The 24,843-nt window shown below is 35.5% G+C and overlaps 1 protein-coding gene across 1 annotated transcript in view; it reads left to right on the top strand.

The window, feature by feature from the left end:
* USH2A (usherin) overlaps positions 1–24,843 on the top strand; it is a 930,744-nt gene that overhangs the window by 54,921 nt on the left and 850,980 nt on the right. Inside the window, exon 3 of the mRNA XM_052653949.1 lies at positions 10,727–10,859. Within this exon, the coding sequence (XP_052509909.1) occupies positions 10,727–10,859 (133 nt within the window). The remainder of the gene's footprint in view (positions 1–10,726; positions 10,860–24,843) is intronic.

The raw sequence follows: 24,843 nt of genomic DNA, 5'->3' as shown, positions 1-24,843 counted from the left end.
TGCACCACGCCAGGCTTCTTCGTCCTTCACCATCTCCCAGAAGCTTACTCAAACTCGTCCATTGAGTCGGTGATGCCATCCAAGGATCTCATCCTTGACCCTTTTTGTATAGTTCTGTGTATTCTTGCTACCGCTTCTTAATATCTTTTGCTTCTGTTAGTTCCATACCATTTCTTTCCTTTATTGTGCCCATTTTGCATGAAATGTTTCCTTGGTTCTCTAATTTTCTTGAAAAGATTTCTCATCTTTCCTGTTTTATTGTTTTCCTCTATTTCTTTGCACTGATCACTTAGGAAGACTTTCTTATTTCTCCTTTCTATTCTTTGGAACTCTGCATGCAGATGGGTATATCTTTCCTTTTCTTCTTTGCTTTCCACTTCTCTTCTTTTCTCAGCTGTTTGTAGGGCCTCCTTAGATGACCATTTTGTCTTTTTTCATTTCTTTTCCTTGGGAAAGGTTTTGATCACCACCTCCTGTACAATGTCACAAGCCTCTGTCCATAGTTCTTCAGACACTCTATCAGATCTAATTGATTAAAACAGTCCTGGGAGCCACAGTGTGCTGGCATAAGTCCTTTTGAAGGAGGTCGCCATTACTGTCATTGCCCCTACCATAAGGGTGGTGTCATCTGCATATCTGAGGTTATTGATATTTCTCCCAGCAATCTTGATTCCAGCTTGTGCGTTATCCAGCCCAGCATTTCCCATGATATGCTCTGCATATAAGTTAAATAAGCAGGGTGACAATATACAGCCTTGACATGTTCCTTTCCCGATTGGAAACCAGTCTGTTGTTTCATGTCCAGTTTTAACTGTTGCTTTTTGACCTGCATACAGATTTCTCAGGAGCAGGTCAGGTGATCTGGTATTCCCATCTCTTGAAGAATTTTCCATAGTTTGTTGTGATCCACACAGTCAAAGGCTTTGGCGTAGTCAATAAAGCAGAAGTATATGTTTTCTGGAACTCTCTTTCTTTTTCGATTATCCACTGGATGTTGACTATTTGATCTCTGGATATTCTGCCATTTCTGCATGTAGCTTGAACATCTGAAAGTTCACAGTTCATAAACTGTTGAAGTCTGGCTTGGAGAATTTTGAGCATTACTTTGCTAATGTGTGAGATGAATGCAATTGTGTGGTAGTTTGAGCATTCTTTGGCATTGCCTTTCTTTGGGATTGGAATGAAAATTGACCTTTCGCAGTCCTGTGGCCACTGCTGAGTTTTTCAGATTTGCTGGCATATTGAGTGCAGCACTTTCACAGCATCGTCTTTTAGGGTTTGAAATAGCTCAATTATAATTCCATTACCTCCACTAGCTTTGTTTGTAGTGATGCTTCCTAAGGCTCACTTGACATTCCAGGATGTCTGGCTCTAGGTGAGTGATCACACCATTGTGGTTATTTGGGTCATGAAGATCTTTAGTTCTTCTGTGTTCTTGCCACCTCTTCTTAATATTTTCTGCTTCTGTTAGGTCCATACCATTTCTGTCCTTTCTTGTGCCTACCTTTGCATGAAATGTTCCCTTGGAATCTCTTATTTTCTTGAAGAGATCTCTAGTCTTTCCTATTCTATTGTTTTCTTCTATTTCTTTGCATTGATCATTGAGGAATATTTTCTTATCTCTCCTTGAATATTCTGCTGAATATTCATTGGAAGGACTGATGATGAAGCTGAAACTCCAATACTTTGGCCACCTGATGCAAAGAACTGACTCATTGGAAAAGACCCTGATGCCGGGAAAGATTGAGGGCAGGAGGAGAAGGGGATGACAGAGGATGAGATGGTTGGATGGCATCACTGAATTGATGGGCATGAGTTTGAGTAAGCTCTGAGAGATGATGAAGGACAGGGAAGCCTGGTGTGCTGCAGTCCATGGGTTTGCAAAAAGTTGGACATGACTGAGTAACTAAACTGAACTGACTGAACTGATCCCTACCATAGTTTGGCCCCAGGCCAAGCTAAAGAGAAGGAACACAGCTACATCCATCAGCAGAAAATTGGATTAAAGATTTAATGAGCATGGCCTGCCCACCAGAGCAAGACCCAGTTTTCTCCACAGCCAGTCCATCCCACCAGGAAGCTTCCACGAGCCTTTTATCTTCATCTTTCAGAGGCAGACAGACTGAAAGCAACAATTACAGGAAACTAACCAAACATCACGTGGATCACAGCCTTGTCAAACTCATTGAAACTATGAGCCATCTGTGTAGGGTCACCCGAGACGAATGGGTCATGGCAGAGAGTTCTGACGAAACATGGTCCACTGGAGAAGGGAATGGCAGACCACTTCAGTATTCTTGCCTTGCGAACACCATGAACTGTATGAAAAGGCAAAAGGATATGACATTGAAAGATGTACTCCTCAGGTCAGTAAGTGTCCAATATGCTACTGGAGAAAAGTGGAGAAATAGGTCCAGAAGGGATGAAGAGGCTGAGCCAAAGCATAAACAGTGCTCAGTTGTGGATGTGTCTGGTGGTGCAAGTAAAGTCTAGTGCTCTAAAGAACTATATTGCATAGGAACCTGGAATGTTAGGTCCACAAATCAAAGTAAATTGGAATTGGTAAAACAGAGATGGCAAGAGTGAACATTGACATTTTAGGAATCAGTGAACTAAAATGGACTGGAATGGGTGAATTTAATTCAGATGACCATTATAGCTGCTACTGTGGGCAAGAACCCCTTAGAGGAAATGAGTAACCCTCATAGTCAACAAAAGAATCCAAAATGCAGTACTTGGGTGCAATCTCAAAAATGATAGAATAATCTCTGTTCGTTTTCAAGGCAAACCATTCAGTATCACAGTAATCCATGTCTATACCCCAACCACTAATGCCAAAGAAGCTGAAGTTGAATGGTTCTTTGAAGACCTACAAGACCTTATAGAAGTAACATAAAAGAAAAATGTCCTTTTCATCATAGAGGACTGGAATGCAAAAGTAGGCAGTCGAGAGATACCTGGAGTAACAGACAAGTTTGGCCTTGGAGTACAAAATGAAGCCGGGCAAAGGCTAACAGAGTTTTGCCAAGAGAACACACTGGTCATAGCAAACACCCTCTTTCAACAACACAAGAGAAGACTCTACACATGGACATCACCATGTGGTCAATACCAAAATCAGATTGATTATATTCTTTGGAGCTCTATACAAAGTCAGCAAAAACAAGACCAGGAGCTGGCTATGGCTCAGATTATGAACTCTTTATTGCAAAATTCAGACATAAATTGAAGAAAGTAGAGAACATCACTAAGCCAATCAGAATGGCCATCACCAAAAGTCAAAAATCATAAAAGCTAATGAGCATGTGGAGGAAAAGGAATCCTCGTATATTGTTGGTAAGAATGTAAATTGGTACAGACATTATGGAAAACAGTATGGATGTTCCTTAAACTAAAAATAGAGCTCTCATATGATCCAGTGATCCTACATTTGCACAAAAATCCAGAAAACTCTAATTCAAATAGATGCATGCAGGCCAGTGTTCATAGCAGCATTATTCACAATAGCCAAGATATGAAAGCAACCTAAATGTCCATTGACAGATGAGTGAATAAAGATGTATATATACACAATGGAGTACTACTCAGCCGTAAAGAAAGAATGAGTTAATGCCGTTTGCAACAATATGAATTGACCTAGAAATTATCATACTAAGTGAAGTAAGTCAGAAAGAGAAAGACAAATAACATATGATATCACTTACACGTGGCATCTAAAGCATGATACAAATGGACTTAATTACAAAACATAAACAGACCCACAGACTTAGAAAAATTACTTATAGTTATCAGGGAAAGGATGGAGAAAGGCATAGACTGGGAGTTTGGAACTGACATGTAGATACTGCTTATTTAAAATATGTAACCAACAAAGACTTATTGTATAGCAGAAAGTTATGGTGAACAGTTATCTTCCTAGACATGGAAGACATGATAAGAACTTGACTTTTTAAGGAAAGGAAATTGTAGGCATAAAAACAACTTCCAGATTTAGGGATAGGAAATGTTGAAAAAGTTACTGAGGTGCTTTTTAGCTAATTCTAATAATCTTTTAGAAGTCATCTTTTCTGTATGGATAAAATAGGAAAAAGAACTAAAGATACATTGAGACAATTAACAGCATCAAATATTATGATCATCTGTATACCAAAAGCATTCTTTTTCAACCATTTTTATAAATTGAAATATAGTTAATAAGCAGTGTTTTGTTAACTTCAAGTGCATAGCAGTGATCATATATATATATGTATACATACCTCTCTCTATATATACACATACCTATACATATATGTATTTAGATTCTTTTCCATTGTAGGTTATTAGAAGATATTGAATATAGTTCCCTGTGATATATACTAATAGTAGGTTCCTTAGGTTCCTTATTATTTATTTTATGCAACATATGCACACTACCAAAAGCATTCTTAAATGTGGAATTGAGCATAAAATGTTCCTAGATAGTACCTACAGACAATGGGCTGACTCTATCCCATTCCCTATGAAATCGATAATGAAACAATTGGCACATTTTTCCATTGTGTGTGTGTGTAAATTAATAGCTACTTTTTAAAGTAAATAGAGTAATAGTTTCGGAAAAAGTGGCCACGAGAGTTTCATATCAACTCAATACTGGACAAAGAAAATTACTTACATTCCTATGTTAAATTTCTAGAGATTGATTAAGCTGGAGGTTTGTTCCTAGGAGGTTGCAGTATATGGAGGGAGAGCTTGAAGAGGTGTCATGGCCTGCATACAGGCTTAGTTGCTCAATCATGCCTGACTCCTTGTGACCCCATGGACTGTAGCTCATCAGGATCCTATGTCTGTGGGATTTTTCAGGCCAGAATACCCGAGTGGGTTGCCATTTCCTCCTCTAGAGGAACTTCACAACCCAGTCCTGCATTTCAGGTGGATTCTTTACCCATTGAGCCATCAGGGAAACCCGACAGGTGTCATGGAGAGAGGAGTAAATCCAAATTACCCTGTTTAGGGTGTAAATGTAGTCACTTAGGCATGAATCACTTCCAGGGTCTGGCTTGTCTGAGTTATTCATACAGGAAAAACAGAAGTCTTTATGTCAGAGACAGAGTTCTGTTGGAGAAGGGGTTGGGGATGAATGGAGCAGGGAGGAAAGAAGGGACCAGGGACAGGAGTGTTGAAATGTGAGCTCATGGGAGATAATAAAGAGAAACAAAACTAGTCAGAAAATCTTGAATAATATAGCTGTGTCAGAAGTCATTTCCCTGCAGCATCTTTCATATGGTCAAAGAGAAGGAAGATTTAAGAAGTTATCGGTAAATCAAACCAACAGTGGGAACACATACACATTCCAAATACTTGTGTGCAACATTCTGCAAAGGTGAAGAATTCCTGTATGACACATTTTATCTGTTAAAAATGATGCCTTTTCTTTATTGCTTAGAACTGCAACACTGTAGATTGTGTTGGTGGTTTTATTTTTGGAGTATTTATTAGTCAATCAGTCAATTAGTATTTACTGAGCTTCTGCCCAGCACGTAGGGCATGCTCATCAAATTTGCAAATGATACAAATCTTGGAGGATGTTAAATACATTGGATGAGAGACATAGCATCCAAAAAGATTTTGACAGCCTGGAGCAATGGGCTGAATCTAACAAGATGAAATATATTGTGGATAAATATAAATTCCTGTCCTTGGATTCACAAAACTAACTGCATATGTACAGGATGGGGTAGATATGCTTTAACAGTCAGCTCAACTTAATTTATCAGTTTTAGCTATATGATGTCATTGCCAGAAATGTAGCATACAAGTTTGGATTACATTAAGGTGATAATCTTATTTCAATTTGGTGAGAGGCCGCATGTAGAGATTGTAGTATTTCTGGAGCCATATTTTAAAAGAGAGACCCAAAGCCATGTCATATTTAGAACACCACAGAAGCCAAACACATTTATCTTGAAGAAAAGACTTGGGAGAAAAATATGTGTGAACTCTTGTGTGGGAAAGGGATTGGATTTGTTTCATGTGGTCTCAGTAATTAGAGCTGGGGCCTAAGAATTGAATTTATAAAGAGACATCTTCCAGTTCATTTAGAATAGTAAAAGCTGTTCAAAGATGAAAGGTTTCCCAAAGTCTGCAGAGTCAGAATAGTGCAGCAGGTGAATCTCAGAGTCCTCATTTTGGGGATAATACTAATAACATGGCAGAGGGGGATCTGAGAACCTGGTAAGATACTATAAGTAAAGCTCAAAACACTGCCAGGAAAATGGCAAATGATTATATTGCTCATTCGAGTTGTTACCCTTCTTATGATGGGAGGCATTGATACAAAACCTGAATCATCACTGTGTTGAGTTAAAGCAAAGTAACTCAATGGATGGGTCAGATAAACTAGATGGTGGCTATTTCCAAATGCTAACTGGGTGTAGCTAATTAAAATTGGTTAAAACAGTCTCTAGAACCAGTCACTCCTCTATGTGACTTTGAAAAATGTAACCTTTTTATATTTAATTCTCTATGATTCCATTTCATTACTTGGAGATAATTCCAAATCTGTCTCAGGTTGTTGTAAAGATAAAAGAAAACTTTAGGACAATGCTCAATATGCTAGCTTCTCAATAAATGTGAACACTTTTGATAATGCTGAAGGAGTCAATAAAGAATCCTTGTAGGATTTAGGACTTGAGATATATATTTTGAAAATACTAAGAATTTAAGTAAATGAAAAAGCAGTAGCAAGTTTATCACCATATGGAAATAGCTTAAATATAACATTAAAATAGAATTAAGCATTGTGTGATTATCAGACAGTGAGGAAATCTCACCATTTAAGTGAAGGTGACTCTCGGTGACCAGTTGGATATAAAAGTGGATGGAACGAGAGAGGGAAAACCTCAGAAGACCTTTAGTTTAGGACAGTAAGCAGAGTGGCATTCCACATGCTTTCAGGTAGAGGATGAAACATACATGTGATATTTTAAAATAACCTTATGAAGTTTTCAGAATAAACTGTCGTCCTTATGCTTAAAAATTATAGATGGAATAGTTGAATCTTTTATGCAAATCCTTCTTTAACCTAGAAATAGAAATTCTATTTTAGGACAATTTCTATTTCAGAAAGTCCAAACACTTTTTCCTTCATAAAGTTTTCCCTTCAGATTCATATCTGTAGGGAAAAGTAGTTTTCTTTTTTTGTTTGAAATCTTTAGCATTCAAGATGATGATCTTTATATTTGTATCACCCATCCTCATCTTCTGAGAGTGAGTCTGAATTTCAGATCTGTTGCCAAACCACTTGTATTTAATCTATGAGAGAGATGTTACTCAAAATGCTTAAAATGGTTTTGCTTTAAAATGAGATCCGTCAAATTAATGAAACTTATATTCTTGGGAGGCTCATAAGTCAGTTCTAGGAAGATAGGTCCCACAAAGAAAGTCCCAAAAGAGGTTCTACACCACACATTTATGGATTAAGGCACAACTTTTCGAAGCAACTCCATGAAAAAGACAATAAACTTCAATACTTAAGTGAAAAACAACTGTCATCTTTTATAGCGATTCACATACTTTTAGTATGCTAAAAATACTCTATGCTTTCATACATACAAACTCCTAGAGGAAATGATTGTGATTTTATTTATTTTTTTGGTGTAACTTACAGGGCCACTGTAGATTCTGGGTTCATGCTGTGCTGAAGTAAATTAAAATTAGGATGATATAGACAACAGAAAAGCTGCAAAACTATTTCTCCAATGAGGAAGTCAGCATAGGGACTCTGCCTATTTTTTCCCCAGCCTGAATCAGCATTATTTTGCTTTTGTGTTGTTCTTGGTAGTGGTGGTAGCAGTAGCAGCCAGCCTAAGTAGAAAAGCAACAGAAACCTGGCATTTCAGTGACACAAGAGATTGTTGATAATTACAGGGGGGGCCTGGTTGTATTTTTTCCCTTGGTAGCCTCTCAGCAGATGTATGATTTTCTAGAATCTTGAATTATGCTCCTCTCTAATCAGGCATGAGGATGGTGAGGAATTCTACCTTTTTTTTTTTTTTTTTGAGTCTAATATACTCTGGAGCTCAAAGGAATGAGTATAGCCTATCACAGAGACACAAATTTGACCCCGCCCCCCCAAAAAATCAATAAAGTAAAATTTGAAGGCCTAAGAGAATGAAGGCTTGAGAATGACATGCCCCCTTGTATCTTCTTTCTGAAATGTTTTTGGGGATCTTGTGAGGGCGTAAAGCTTTTCTACAGCTGCTACTAGTTTTGCCAATTCATTCCTTCAAGCCTCACCAATAAACATGTCCAAACTCCTCTAATCCTCAGAGAGGTGGCGAAAGATAGAGAGGAAGTTCACTTGAGCAGAAGGCTTTCTTTTTACAGATCAGAAATTCCATCGTATATATTCCCATTCCCTTAAATAACTGGCAAGGGGATCATCAGGATGAGCTATGGCCAAGAGCCCCCATCATGGTCACAGTTTCAGTGTGATGGCGCCCCAGACCTGAATTGCAAAGTAGTTTAGGGAATCTTGGAATATAAAACATGATACAGAACACCAAAGAGGATTTAATCTTATTTATAGAAAGGTAGTTGGTGGTGGTGGGTGGGCGAGAGGCCACAACAGGCAAGAGTGACTTGGGATCATCATTAATCATTTTTTAAGTACCAACAAAGTGAAAACATTCTTCTGGAATTCACTGCAAGTGACACTGAATCCTTCTACTAAGTAAATATGTGATGAGTTGATAAAAAAAAAAAAAGAAAAAAGAAAAGAAGGTCCTGAACTCTTGACTACAGATATAATACAGTGAATACAGAAAATCAAAAGCATGCTTTCTATCTGACTCAAAATGAAGGTGCACTTAAACTTGTAAAAGACAACATTTTTATTTGAATGATATGACAGAACTGTCACAGGAGTGTTACCTGCTATAAAGAAAGCCAAAGAATTATTACCTTTATTAGACCAGTGACACTGAGCTTTAGCCATACATTTCTAACTTCTGTCCCTCTACAGAGACAATTTTCTTTTCTTAAATAAACTGTCATGCTAGTGTTAATATATTGTTGGCTCTCTCATGCTCTGAGAATACTGCTGATATAAAACATGTATATGTTAGATTGGTAATAGTATCTTTAGTGGAGCTGACTAGAACAAATGTGTTTCCCTCATGGCTGCGCTAATGTGATAAAGGAAAATTGGCTGTTCATCAGCTTTTGGCTGGGTAAAGACAGTAGAGATGGAACCACATTCTTTTTTATGCATTAATACCTTCGAGAACTTTCCACAAGTTATATTTCATGTGCCTGCATGTTGCGCAGAGATGTTGTAAAACATGAGATAATGCTACAAATAACAAAGTAGAAAAGGCTGTATCTTTTATAATGATAACAGTCAAACACCAAATGACAGTAACAGGCTGTAAAAAATGGCATGCAAAAAAAAAAAAAAAAAAGGCAGCAGAAGGGTATATATCCAGGTCCGTGAGGAGCTAGTGTGTGATTTTTGGTCTTTATGTTAACGCTTTGTTTTATAATTAAGTCAAATGGAACACAGGGTCTATGCATTTAGGAAAAAGTATAGTTTTAAATGAAAGCAGGTTGGATAGAGAGGAAAAAAGCCAAACTAATAAGTTTTTGAAGAACTGATATATTGATATTGCCAAGAAATTTTTATAATTGCCAATAGTGTGTGTGTGTAATTGTTTTTTTAAAGATGGGGACTTTGAAAAGAGTTTCTAAGGCAATTACTCACATGGTTTAAAAATATTGGAGGATGGTTGCTTATTTTCATTAATTTTTGAAAGGCTGTTTTAATATAATTTCATTTTGAATGCTACATTTGATGATTTTATTTAAGATGTTAGCATCTAACCTTCAACTACAAGATATTATGTTTCTCTCAATGAAGTAATCTGCATAACTTTTTATGATATAATCCAGGGGTAGCCAAATTATAGCTGGCCACCTATTTTTATAAAAGTTTTGCTGGAACACATTTGTGTGCATTCATATGTGTATTGTTTGTGGCTGATTTTTCCTATTACAGCAGAGTTGAACAGTTGTGACCTGAACCATTTAGACCACAAAATCAAATCATTTGGCATACAAATAAAAAATATTTATCTGTTTACAGAAGAAGCTTGTTAACTTCTGGTGTAGAGGGTTGTTAGGGTACCTGATTAATTAGCCTAGACTATGATCAGCAGATTTTTGTTATTCTGTATGGAGAAGTGCAGGTGAAAATTACCAACTGGATACCAACACCCAAGAAAATAAATGTTTATAAGGAGTCTTTGTGTCAGTAACCTAAATTGAATTATATTCATATGTAATACATTTATAGTATATCTGGTTTTGAATATTTTTGCCTTTTGCATTCATTTCTGTTTATTTCCAAATATGACTGTAACAAATTTAACTAATTGCTTAAAGAAGTAGTATCTCCAGAACAACTTATGAAGGCATGGAAGATAGAACTGTGAAATATATGGGACAAACAGTTATGCATACCTTTGAATACCCTGGTATGTATGATCCAGCACAGAATTATTATATATAGGTTTATGTCTAGATATACAAACACAATATATATCATTTGACCATTAAAATAAATTCCCAGTCTTTCCAACTGAAGGAAGTGGAGAAGTGGGAAATTAACTTGAGAAAGCTTGCGAATGGCAGTTATTATAAAATAAAAGGTTATGCAATTAAAATAATAATGGCAATAATTTCTTAACAGGTACATCAGACAAAAATCAGTTTCTTCATCAATGGTTTGGAAAAGGATAATGCAGCTTTTGATGCAAGAACTCTAAGTGGTTCAATTACAGATTTTGCCTCTGGTACTATGCAAATAGGACAGAGCTTAAATGGTAAGTTTAGATTTCAGAAAATTATTTGTTTTATTTAATTACATTGTTCCTTGAAAAATGTGTCAAAAATATTTTTAAATACCCAGGTGTATTTGTTTCCTACGGCTTCTGTAATACATTAGCACCAGTTGGGTGACAGTTTAATAAAGCCAAGTTCATTCCCCCGTGATTCTGGAGTGTAGAAGTCTGACATCAAGGGCTCAGTGTTGGCCTCTTCTGGAAGTTCTGAGGGGGAGTTCATTCCATGTCTCTCTCTTGCTGGTGGCTTCTAGCAATACTTAGTGTTCCTTGGCTTGTAGCTATTAATATATAACTTCAGTCTTTGCCTCCATCTTCACCTGGCCTTCTCCCCTTCTCTTCTCTTTTAAAGACACTTGTGATCAGATTTAGGTCCCAGCCTAATCCAGTATTTTCTCATCTCGACATCCTTAATTATATCTGCAAAGACTCTTTTTCCAAATAAAGTCACAATTGCAGGTAGTCTTATTTGTTGAAGGCCATTATTTAACCCACTATATCAGAGAATCTTTAAAATGTCTTTATCATTATTTTTTCAAAGAACAGTATGTAATAAACTGTATTTTTAAAATTTATTTTTATCGAAGTAAAGTGGAGTTACAGTGTTGTATTAATTTCCGTTCTATAGCAGAGTGACTCGGTTACATATATATATTCATTCTTTTTCATATTTTTTCCATTATGGTTATCATAGGATATTGAATATCTTTCCCTTGCTATACAGTAGAATCTTGTCGTTTATCCATTCTATATATACCAGTTTGCATCTGCTAACCCTGGATTCCCAATCCACCTCTCTCCCGCTCCCCTCCCCCTTGGCAACCACAGTCTGTCTTCTGTGTTTCTGATTTTGTTTCTGTTTCATAGATAGGTTCATTTGTGTTAAATTTTAGATTCCACATACAAGTGATATTTTATGGCATTTGTCTTTCTCTGACTTACTTCAGATAACTCTAGTTGCATCAATGTTGCTGCAAATGACATTATTTCATTCTTTTGTACGGTGCAGTAGCATTCCCTTGTATATAGGTACCACCTCTTCTTTAACCATTCATCTGTTAATGGACGTTTTGTTTGTTTCCATGTCTAGGCTGTTGTGAATAATGCTGCTATGAACATAGGGGTGCATATATCTTTCTGAATTGTATTATGTCTGGATATATGACCAGGAGTGGAATTGCTCAATCATATGGTAATTCTGGTTTTGATTTTCTGCTGCTGCTGCTGCTGCTGTTAAGTCGCTTAAGTTGTGTTCGACTCTGTGCGACCCCTTAGATGGCAGCCCACCAGGCTCCCCCGTCCCTGGGATTCTCCAGGCAAGAATACTGGAGTGGATTGCCATTTCCTTCTCCAATGCATAAATGTGAAAAGGGAAAGTGTTTCCACAGTGGCTGCACCGATTTCCACTCACAGCAGTGTTGGAGGGTGCCGTTTGCTCCACACCCTCTTCAGCATTTGCTATTTATAGATTTTTTAAATTGGTGGCCGTTCTGACTGGCATGAGGTGGTAAGTCATTGTAGTTTTGATTTTCATTTCTCTAAAAATTAGAGATTTGAGTACCTTTTCATGTGCCTATTGGCCATCTGTATTTCTTCTTAAGCTATATTTTCTTCTTCCTTTTTATGGTTTGGATTTTATTATATGACTTGTTACAGTAGAACTTAGAATATTAGATAGAAACTGGAAAATAATGGAACAGTCAACATGGAATAAACTAGGTTGATAGTGTTCATATCTTTCTACCCTGAAAATAGGCCATATAGTTTTAAGAAGATAGTGTCGTATCCTGAAAAGAACAGAAGCTGAATTTAGAATTCTCTTGCAGTAACTAGCACATTGGTCTACAAAATTGCATATACTTAAAAATCGGTATATTAATTGCTTTATATTATTAAACAGTAAATGATCATTATAAGAAAAACTAAACAACATTAAACTCTACAAAATAGGAAGGATTTTCCTTATTTTTACCTTTATAGATAGAGATAGTTAATTTTCTTATAACCTTCCACCATTTTTGTACATATAGCTAGAGATATGGTTATAAATATAATAATTTTCCAAAAATGAAATTATCATACATATGCTTTCTCTGAGCCTTCTAAAAATAAATACTTCCCCTCCAATTGTTATGAGAAACATTTTAATATGCCTTCTCATTTAAAATGACTGCATTGTGCACAGCTGTATAGCTGTAACCAAAACTTTTTAAACACAATCTTATTAATGATCATGTAGATTACTTCTATTATTTCAAAATTATTAGCAGTTATCTGATTGACAACACTATATGTATATATTTATATATTATATTTGTGTCTATATCTATTATGCATACACATATATATGCATTTGAGCAATTGTCTGTGCAATTCCTTAAGACCTTTTACTTTGGTGTCAGTTTTCAAGTCCCATCTCTCTGCTTACTAGTCATGTGACCTGAAATGAATTTTTATGTCTCTAAACTATAGTTATCTTGAATTTAAAATCATGATGGTGATGATATTACAGTTTCATGATGAGGATCAAATGAGGCTATGTCATAGAAAACAGTACTGTTTTTCCAGCATCTGGTTCTTAGTAGTTGTTCCATATTTGTTGAATGAATGAATGAATGAAAACTGTGCCTTGTATATACTAAACTATATTAATATGCAATGCTGTTGTTAATTATAATTATTTTGCTAACCTAAATTGATAGAAGTTAGATAGGTTGAAATGGTCATTTTATATTTTAATACATATGAGAATGATTACCCTAAAGCATAAGGACAGATTACCTCATTACCTCATAAGGTTATGAAAATTTATAACCTTATTTAAAAATATAAGTATTTGTTTTAAACACTAACTAACCTGACAAATAATCCTTTTTCTTTTTTTCACTTTCGCCATTCCTCTCACCAAAAAGTATTTTTGGAAACTGCCCTAGAATTATTTTGCCATTAGTGAGATTAAGTAGCTTTCTACATATGTCTGGATAATTTGCATGTCATTTATGAATTCCTTATTGATATTGTATATTCATATTTATACTCTGGAAAATCTTATTTGTAAAAGCTCATTAATGTTAATAATATTATATTACACATCTTTTTTCTAGCTTTTAGATAGTCATAGCTTTTCATTATAGAAATTAAAAAATATTCTCTTATATTTTAGTCAAGGCAAAAACATTCATGCAACAAATACATAAATATTAAGGGATACAGCTTTATGAATTTTTAATCTGTATATATACTTGCATAATTCTCATCCAGAAAAAGTTATCAAACAGTTCCTGGATTTCAAACACTCCTGGTGAATACCAGCTCTAAAGGGAAACAAAGAATAGTGTCAGTAGAGAAACTTCTGTCAGCATAAATTAGTGTTGGCTGTTCTTGAATGTTCAAGCACTTTAAATCATGCAAGTGAGTACTCTTGTGTATGATTTCTTTTCTAAGCACTATACCAATAAGATATATCTCTATAGTGTGCTGCTATTTCTTTAAGCTTTAGGAAATACTCATTTAGTTTTTCAAAGTGGGTATTTTAACCAATGATGTTTGAGAATGTTGGTGTTCCATGTCCTTACCAACACTTAATATTCTCATACATTATTGTTGTTTGCCATTATGGTGGCTTTATGGTGCATTTTCTGATGATTGATGGTATTGAGAACATTTTCATATGCTTCTTGGCCATGGTTATTCTCTTTTGTGAACTACCTATATAAGTTTCTGCTAATTTTTAGTTGAATGGCTTGTCTTTTTTATAGGGAAGGGAAGGGAAGGGAAAGTCACTCAGTCATGTCCGACTCTTTGCGACCCCATGGACTGTAGCCTACCAGGCTTCTCAGTCCATGGGATTTTCCAGGCAAGAGTACTGGAGTGGGTTGCCATTTCCTTCTCCAGGGGATCTTCCCGACCCAGGGATTGAACCCAGGTCTCCCGCATTGTAGGCAGACGCTTTACCCACTGAGCCACAATGGGGGAATTTAATATTTTGTATTTGAATTCTTTGAGAGATAAATGGGCTTCAAATATAACCTTCTGAGTTACAGCTAATACTATCAGTTTCCTTTGATCAACAGAAGTTCTTAATTTCAGTGAAGTCTAATTTATGTTTATTTTAAACTTCATGAGATCGCAAAGAGTCGGACATGACTGAGTGATTGAACTGAACTGAATACTTTTTATGTGATGTTTAGAATGTCTTTGCAAACCCTGAAAATATAATGTATAGGAGAACACCCCAAATCTCTAAAAATGTTCTCCTGTGCTTTATTTTAAAAGTGATGTTATTTTGCGTCTCAAATTTAGATTGATGTTCTATCTGGGATTGATTTTTGGGTATAGTAAGAAGTAGGAGTCAAGATTCTATTTTCTTCCCCACCTGGAATTTTAATTAACTCTGAAACATTTTCATCACTTCTCCACTACTTTGCAATGGCAGCTTTGTCACAAATTACATCCTGTTACATGAAGACAGTGAGTTCCTGAGCTCCCTATTTTGTTTCAGTGATCTGTTCGCCCATACTGCTGCTGCTAAGTCGCTTCAATCGTGTCTGACTCTGTGTGACCCCATAGATGGCAGCCCACTGGGCTCCCCCATCCCTGGGATTCTCTAGGCAAGAACACTGGAGTTGGTTGCCATTTCCTTCTCCAATGCATGAAAGTGAAAAGTCAAAGTGAAGTTGCTCAGTTGTGTCTGACTCTCAGCGACCCCATGGACTGCAGCCTACCAGGCTCCTCCATCCATGGGATTTTCCAGGCAAGAGTACTGGAGTGGGGTGCCATTGCCTTCTCCCTGTTTGCCCATATGTATAGTTAAAACATTTAGTTTTCATTTTTTTAGCCTCATAAGAGTTCTTACTGTCTAGAAGGATTTAATTTCTCCAATTTTTTTTTAATCTTTCAAGATTGTCTTGGCTATTATATGAATTTTAGAAAGAGTTTTTCGATTTTCACAAAACTTTGTGGGAATTTATCCTTAACTCAATTTTGCAAGAATAGATGTGTAGAGAATATCAAGTCCTCCAATCCATGAGCAGCATATATTCCTTAATTTCTCCCAGCAATATTTTTAGTTTTCTAAATAGTGATCTCATTCATATTTGTAGGACTTAGTCCTGTGTGGGTTTTTTTGTCCTTTTTTTTTTTTTAAAGATTCAGTTTCACTTAATACTGTTTTGAAACTTTATTCTCTAGTTTTGTTTCTATTATATAAAATTACCATCAATTTTTATATTGGCCTTAAGTTCAATGATCTTGCTGAATTTAAATTCTGATAGTTATACAGTCCTATCATTTATACATAGCAGGCACTCAAATCTTTTTAAATGTTTGCAGTAAATGCCTAACTGGTCATGGAGTTGTCACATAGATATTTATAGGTGTTGTTATAATTAACTTTGAAATAATGCAAAATGTTAATTTTTCCCCATGACCTGATTTATATAGTTATTTAATTTAAGGAAAAATGTATAGATACTTAAATATTCAAAATACACTCTAAAACACTGGCTAAATTTCCAAGCTCTGGTGCCAGACAGAGTTGAATTCAATCCATTTGTTTGCCTTTGATCTAAAGATATATCCCTTTAAGGTTTCTAACTTGTTAAATGATATTTTAATAAATATTTTATAGGGATATTATAAGAATTATATGTATTAGTATATGTATAGAATATATTCTTATCATATAGTAAATTTTAATAAGTGGTAGCTATTATTAACCTCTCTGAATATCTATTTTCTTATTGTGAAGTAGACATAGCAATTACTTTCCATAGAATTGTTGAGAGATCCAAAGGAAAATGTCTATAAATGACTCTATTATTTTAATTTATATATTCTCTTAGATCAAGCTAAACTTCCGTGAAGTAACATTTTAAGGAACCTATATATTTAGAAACTTGGTTTGAGTAATTAGTATTATTGAGAAATTTTATAAAGTACTCTGCATGCAGAAATTCTTAATAACACATTAAATCTTGTGAACCTTATTTCAATATTTAATTCCCATTAGCACTTCTAAAAATGTTTTATTGCAGCAAATGTTGCTCAAAGTATTCGATAGTGCCATAAATTTGTCCACTCTGCACTGTGGGGTTGAAATGACTTGCTTCTATTTTATTTCAATATACTAAATGTTGAATTAATGATTCCAAAGGACAGTGTGGGCTGAATATGTTATTTGTTTTAAACTGCAAAAAAAAAGAATTTGATTTCTGATTAGAAAGCACATAATTGGAGAAGTATTTATTTCCAGTGTTACTTAGTTTTTAATATAGTTTTCCTCCTTAAGTTCTGGCATTGGAGAACTACAGGAGGCAAAGATATTTAAAAATAATTTTTATCTTTTTTCCCATCAATTTCTAGGTATGGTTGTACCTACTGTATCTTTTCTCTAATTAGAGATGGCAGGTAGACTGGCTCATTACTTCTGCCTAATGAGCCAGGCTCCATGCCACCTCTCTAATCAGAAAAGAGATAGGTACAGAATGTTCCCATGGACTTATTATAAATCATTTTCTTTCTCTCCCTTGCTCCTTTTTTTAATCAAAAAATTAAGTCACTGTCCTCCATACTTTTGTCTACATCCAAGATGGTTTCATTCAGGAGAGGTAATTGTGCAAGAGATTACCGTAAGCTGAATTAAAGGTGCTCTCATGCAGTACTGGGCCGGCTGTCTCTGCTTTGGAACAGACACTGCCTCAGTCACAAGCATATCAAACGAAGGTCTACAGGAAATCAAGATGGCTTTTCTTTCTTTCTCTGGTTAGGCTTACCTTGTTTCTTTGTTTCTGTACCCAGGAAGCAACAGCTTCATGTGAGTGTTGGCTGCTAGAAAGCCTTTTCTTTGAGTCTCATCTCCAACTAGCATAACTTTCAAGAAAAATATTGTAGGTTGCCAATGACACTTTCTGTTGCTGTGGGCCTTGTCTTTGCCTCCCCTAGGAAATTAGTCAATGGACCATATGAATATTTTTTCCTGGGTTCTATATCTGTATTAATGGGATGTGTGTGAGTGTGTGTGCTCAGATATCTGATTTGCTTTGGCTGATTTTTAAATATACAAATAGAAACAGCTTAGACCTTCCACATCAACCAATGTGTCAGTTCCTTTTTAAGTACAGTCTGTTCCAGTCGTATATTTATTTTAATTCCTTCAGTTGGGCAGAAAACGAAGAGGAGTTGTGGTAACACACATGTAATTATAAACAGTCTTTAAAGTCACTGTGGTCATAAACAACAATAGCCCTGCAAATTTTGGATTTAAAAGTAAAAAATCACATGAATCAAAGTTTTTCCAAGTAATTTCTGAACTCTTATCAACAGAGTTCTAATTTCCTTTTAAATGTTGGCTTCTCTACATTAAGCCATTAAAAGCATGTATACTTTCTTAAGATAACTGGTCATTAAGGAATCAGTAAACTTTTGTTGTATAGCTGTGAAAGCAAATATACAAGGAAGAAAAAGATAATCACCTAATGCTAATGCCAACTTCCCTTCCATTCTGTATTTTCTAGGCATTGTATCTTCATTCACCTGCTTGTTCTTTCTGGAGTTGGAATACTATTTTTATTTCTACTATTGTCCCAAAGGTTATCAATAACATCTCTAACTTCAGCTATGTATGGAAAGTCAGTTTTCCTTTTAGTTTAGCTGGAGATAATACTAAAATTTTTCTGAGAGAATTCTTGTTTTTCATTAGGTAAAAAGTAAAGAAATAGAAAAATGTAGAAATTGATGAACTGAGACAGGTGAATGGAATGGAAATAGACTATAGGAACAAGGTCTATGAAGGTATTAAAAAAACAAACAAGTGTTAGTCGGTCAGTCGTGTCTGACTCTGTTACTCCCATGGACTATTGCCTGCCAGACTCTTCCGTCCATGGAATTCTCCAGGCAAGATACTGGAATGGGTAGCCATTCCCTTCTCCAAGGAATCATTCTAACCTAGGGATTGAACCTGACTCTCCCACATTGCAGGAAGACTCTTTACCATCTGAGCCGCCAGGAAAGCCCATATAATGCTGTAAAGTAAGTAAAGTCGCTCAGTCGTGTCCGACTCTTTGCGACCCCATGGACTGTAGCCTACCAGGCTCCTCCCTCCATGGGATTCTCCAAGCAAGAGTACTGGAGTGGGTTGCCATTGCCTTCTCCAGGGGATCTTCCTGACCCAGGGATCGAATCTGAGTCTCCTGCATTCCAGGCAGATGCTTTAACCTCTGAGCCACCAGGGAAGCCCATATAATGCTATAGAGGAGTTTAATTAAGGATGAAGGAGTTTCAGAGCATTGCAGAAGAGATATCTAGCAATGCTATTAGGACAAGTGACCAACTATGTTACAAAAATAAAAAGATAATTTAAATGTGTACCTTGCAATCATATTAAATAAAAACTGCAGATGAATTAAAATTTAAATGTGAAATATATAATCATGAGATAGTAGAGGACAGTAAAAGGAAATGTTTTCATAATCCTGGCATATTGAAGATTTTTATTAGCATGATATCCTGGCCAGAAACAGTAAAGCAAAAATATTGAAGCATCTGACTGAGAATTTAAAATTCAAACAGTGCTTATCATTTTTTGCTTATCATCACTGTTTGCTTATCATTCAAGCAGTGTGTATAGTTTGGCTGGGAATGAAAAAGAGAATACTATTGTTGGAAATAGTTTGCAATAAACTGGCAAGCTATGAAAAGTAAAAATATGAAAGCTATGTCATCCAAGTGTTCTCCTTCCAGGACATATCTCTCAAGAATATGATTAAATAAGGCTTTAAATATGTATATGAAACGTTAATTGTAGAATTACTTAAAGTAGCAGATAATTGGAACCAGTTAGAAACTTCAAAAGAGAATTGATTAAATAAATGATAATTTGTGCCTCCAATGGAAAAGTGTATATTATTAAGAGAAATGAAATGTCTGTTGGTCAAGACTTGGCAACACATTCATGAAGTGTTATAATATGAAAAATGAATGAGCATAAAGTATAATATAATCTTACTTTAACATGGGTTGAGGAAGTGCAAATTTGCACTGGATATTGAACTCACTGTACATAGAAATTATTATTGCTATAATAATTAGTGCCTGAGAAGCAAGGTACTTGTTTTCAGTTTGAATCTGGCTTTGCTTCTTAAAAGCCAAGTGACTTTGGCAAAAAATTTAACTTCTCAATCCAGTTTCCTAATTTGTTTGTTCATCTATAACATGTGTTTTTGATATAGTTTTCAAAGCAACTGTAAAACTTTTAAATAATATATACTTGGTTTATGTTTGGTATCCAATAAAAGTTTGCTATTATAAATATTAATGTTATAATAATTTAGGTATTACTCTTATTGACTTTGTGAAATTTAAGTATTTCAAAATAATGGTCCTGGCCGACATTTAATTTTTGGCTCAAAATAAAAATTTTCTTAGGGTGAGTAAGAAAAAATTTTTAATTTAGTACAGTGATATACAATATGTTTAAAACGGCTATATTTTGTGTAGGTAAGCTCCACAAAATAAGTTCTTTCTCTTTTCAAAGATTAGTCCTCTCTGGTACTCTTCTTCATTGTTTTCTTTTTGCAAATCCTGAAGTCTATCTGGTATTATTTCTTTTCAGCCTGAAGGACTTCCTTCTTCATTGTTTATAGTTTGGCCAGTGGGAACAAATTCTCTCAGCTTTATGAAAAATGTCTTTAATTTGTCTTTACTTTTGAAAGATATTTTCACTGGATATAGAATTATACATTGTTAATTATAATTTTTTTTAGAAGTTTAAAGACTGTTTTTTCACTGTCTTCCTGCCTTCATTATTTTTGATGAGTAATCAGCCATCATTCATATTAATATTCCTTTGTAGGGTATATGCCATTTTTTTCTTGTTGCTGAAAATTTTCTCTTTGATGTTAATAGTTTAATTAAATTACTTGGACATAGTTTTCATAGTATTCATCCTAGTTGAGATGTACTCAGATTCTTGCACATGTAAATTGATGTTTTCATTACTTTTGGAAGTTCTGATAATTATCTCTTTAATCTTTTCTTTCTTCTTTTATTTGTCCATTCCATGTTCTTTCTCCTCTTTCTCTAGGACTTCAATTATGTTTATGTCAGAGCATGAATAGTATTTCACAGATGTAGGGCACGTTTTTGTTTGCTTTTTTTCACACACTCTTTTTTATTCTTAGCATTTCTGTTTGGATACTTTATATTGATTTGTCTTAATAGTCACTGATTATTAATTTCTTTTTTGTATCTAGGCTGCTCTTAAGCTTATCTAGAAAATTCTTCATTTTTTAATAACAAACTTTTCTTCTCTAAAATTTCCATTTGATAACTCGTTTGTAGGTTCCATCTGTCTGCTCATCATATTCCCTCATCTTTACACACATATTGTCACCATTTCCACTAGATCTTTTGGTATTTTTTGCCTTAGATATTTGGATCATTCCAACATCTGGGCCTTCCCTTGTGGCTCAGCTGGTAAAAAATCTACCTGCAATGTGGGAGACCTGGGTTTGACCCCTGGGTTGGGAAGATCCCCTGGAGAAGGGAAATTTTACCCACTCCAGTATTCTGGCCTGGAGAATTCCATGGACTGTATAGTCCATGGGGTCACAAAGAGTCAGATACAACTGAATGACTAGAATATTGTGGAACATCTGAGCCATGTCTTGACTTTTGTGTGTGTGTGATGCTGTGTTTCTTGCTGTTTCTTGTGTCTTAAAATGCTTTTATTGTGTGCTAGACATTTTGTGTAAGGGAATGGAAGAGAGAGACATGTGTTTGTGTGTGTTAGTTGTTCAGTCATAGCTGACTCTTTGTGACCCCATGGACTGTAGCCCACAAGGCTCCTCTGTCTATGGAATTCTCCAGACAAGAATCCTAGAGTGAGTTACCATTTCCTACCCCAGGGAATCATCCCGACCCAGGTACTGAACCCATATCTCCTGCATTGCAGCTGGATTCTTTACCATCTGAGCCATCAGGAAGGCCAGGTAAATAATAGTTACCTCCAGAGAAAAGAGCACTTCTGGTTCTATTAGGCCTCTGGAGTGTGTGTGTTGGCAGTGCGTGGGAGGAGGAAAGGAGGAGAGCTGCATCAAACTTATTTGAAATTGATGTGGACTTGAGCTTTATTTCAGCTGTAATATAATTTAGTTCACCGCTGGTTTCAGATGTTTGAGGACAGAATTAGGATGGATGCAGACTCCCTCTGGTGCTAGGAGGGGCTGCTGTCTTCTTTTACTATAACTGATTCTGCTACCTCTCACTTTTCTCTTAGGGATGAGAACAGCTGTATGTCTCAACTCTTCTGCGAAAGACTTGTTACTTTTTAGAATTTATTAAATTTTTCTGTGTTCTTTACTTTCTGATGGTTTAAAAAATGATTTTATAGCTTATCTGGCTTACTTTGGTTGTTTGATAGCTAGTGATGGTTTCAACTTTCTATACCTGAAGCACAGGTGGAAATACAACTCTTACTGTAACACTTGATAGAACATTTTCTTTTTTTGACCAACTCTTTGCTTAACTCTGCACCTCTCTTGGTTCTTAACCATGGCTGGTCTCTGGCATTCTGGTCAAGGGAGGTACCTATTACTTAGCCCCAAAGATTATTTTGGTAGCATTTGGGAATTGACCTTATTGTTACCTCTTCTAATTTTTCCTGGAGATTTTTGGCTTTTGTGGACCCTAACTTTATATTTTTTAACTTATACATAAGTTTTCTTTGGTCTTCCTGAAATCTATTCACTGCCAATATTTAACGTTGAAATTTTTTGAGGATTCTGAACCCTTGTTGTTAGATTATCTCAACTCACTAGTGGCCTTTTTCTGTTTCTTGATTTTGTGGAGCAGTTTCTGTCTTACGACACTTGAACCATTGGTTATTTCTTCATTCAGCTCAAACTTTTACCTTCTAGGGGTTGATGATTAATTTGAATATTTTGTAGTCATCTGTTCCTTGTTCAGGATAATACCTTGCCTTTGATTGATTTTAGCTACCAATTCTAGAGGTGAATTTTCAAATTTTCCTCAATCAAGGAATTTTATTATAATGTATATATTGTGTAATTGTATAATACACATATATTAATCATATCTGACTCTATATGGAATGCTTGTTTTTTTGTTATTGTTGTCTGCAATGACATTTTATTTAAATCTTTATTTTCTTTCTTACATTTCCATGAGAGCTGGAGTATATTCTTATCTTTTTGCTACTACTACCTAAAAGCAACATTAACAATAACAGAAACACAAAATACATTCTAAATTTTCTGGCATAAAGCCCTTACCATTGTGAGCATTAAAAAAATAAAAGAGCAATCTTCTTTGACTCTCCATTCTAGAGCCATCATTTTTAAAGTTCTAGACTTTTTTTTTGATTTGCTTTTATAATTGGATTCAGAGTACAATGTTTTCTTTTGTGTCACACTGAAGTAAATAGAAATTAGGTAATTAACCTGACCCCCATCATGCATAATTTTAATTCAATTAGAACTTTTGATAGAAATGAGGAAAGGAGGTTATCTAAGTCTTTTTGGGATGGACACAGATTTACTTTTTTTCTATTGCATTGGCAGGTTTTTTTCTTACATATGTGAATCATTGATGGTATTGTCAAAATGCTCAGTCTTTAAGCTTTGTTATTTTCAGAAATGAAGATTCTCAGTATGCTATCATACTAGGTTTTTTAAAAATAAAAATTCACAGTAATTGTCTTTCTTTTAGCCTGTGAGTGGGTATCTCTATTTATTTATTTATTTATATTTTTCTTTAATTAATTAATTAATTTTTCAAAAAATTTTAAAATCTTTAATTCTTACATGTGCTCCCAAACATGAACCGCCCTCCCACCTCCCTCCCCATAACATCTCTGTGGGTCATCCCCATGCACCAGCCCCAAGCATGCTGTATCCTGCGTCAGACATAGACTGGCGATTCAATTCTTACATGATAGTATACATGATAGAATGCCATTCTCCCAAATCATCCCACCCTCTCCCTCTCCCTCTGAGTCCAAAAGTCCGTTATACACAGCTGTGTCTTTTTTCCTGTCTTGCATACAGGGTCGTCATTGCCATCTTTCTAAATTCCATATATATGTGTTAGTATACTGTATTGGTGTTTTTCTTTCTGGCTTACTTCACTCTGTATAATCGGCTCCAGTTTCATCCATCTCATCAGAACTGAATCAAATGAATTCTTTTTAACGGCTGAGTAATACTCCATTGTGTATATGTACCACGGCTTTCTTATCCATTCATCTGCTGATGGACATCTAGGTTGTTTCCATGTCCTGGCTATTATAAACAGTGCTGCGATGAACATTGGGGTACATGTGTCTCTTTCAATTCTGGTTTCCTCGGTGTGTATGCCTAGCAGTGGGATTGCTGGGTCATAAGGTAGTTCTATTTGCAATTTTTTAGGGAATCTCCACCCTGTTCTCCATAGTGGCTGTACTAGTTTGCATTCCCATCAACAGTGTAGGAGGGTTCCCTTTTCTCCACACCCTCTCCAGCATTTATTGCTTGCAGATTTTTGGATCGCAGCCATTCTGACTGGTGTGAAGTGGTACCTCATTGTGGTTTTGATTTGCATTTCTCTGATAATGAGTGATGTTGAGCATCTTTTCATGTGTTTGTTAGCCATCCGTATGTCTTCTTTGGAGAAATGTCTGTTTAGTTCTTTGGCCCATTTTTTGATTGGGTCATTTATTTTTCTGGAATTGAGCTGCATAAGTTGCTTGTATATTTTTGAGATTAGTTGTTTGTCAGTTGCTTCATTTGCTATTATTTTCTCCCATTCAGAAGGCTGTCTTTTCACCTTGCTTATATTTTCCTTTGTTGTGCAGAAGCTTTTAATTTTAATTAGATCCCATTTGTTTATTTTTGCTTTTATTTCCAGAGTTCTGGGAGGTGGATCATAGAAGATCCTGCTGTGATTTATGTCTGAGAGTGTTTTGCCTATG

This window comes from Budorcas taxicolor, chromosome 16, assembly GCF_023091745.1.
Source record: "Budorcas taxicolor isolate Tak-1 chromosome 16, Takin1.1, whole genome shotgun sequence".
Classification (NCBI taxonomy): domain Eukaryota; kingdom Metazoa; phylum Chordata; class Mammalia; order Artiodactyla; family Bovidae; genus Budorcas; species Budorcas taxicolor.
Note: the sequence above shows the minus strand (reverse complement) of the source record. Positions and strands in the feature narration are given on the sequence as shown.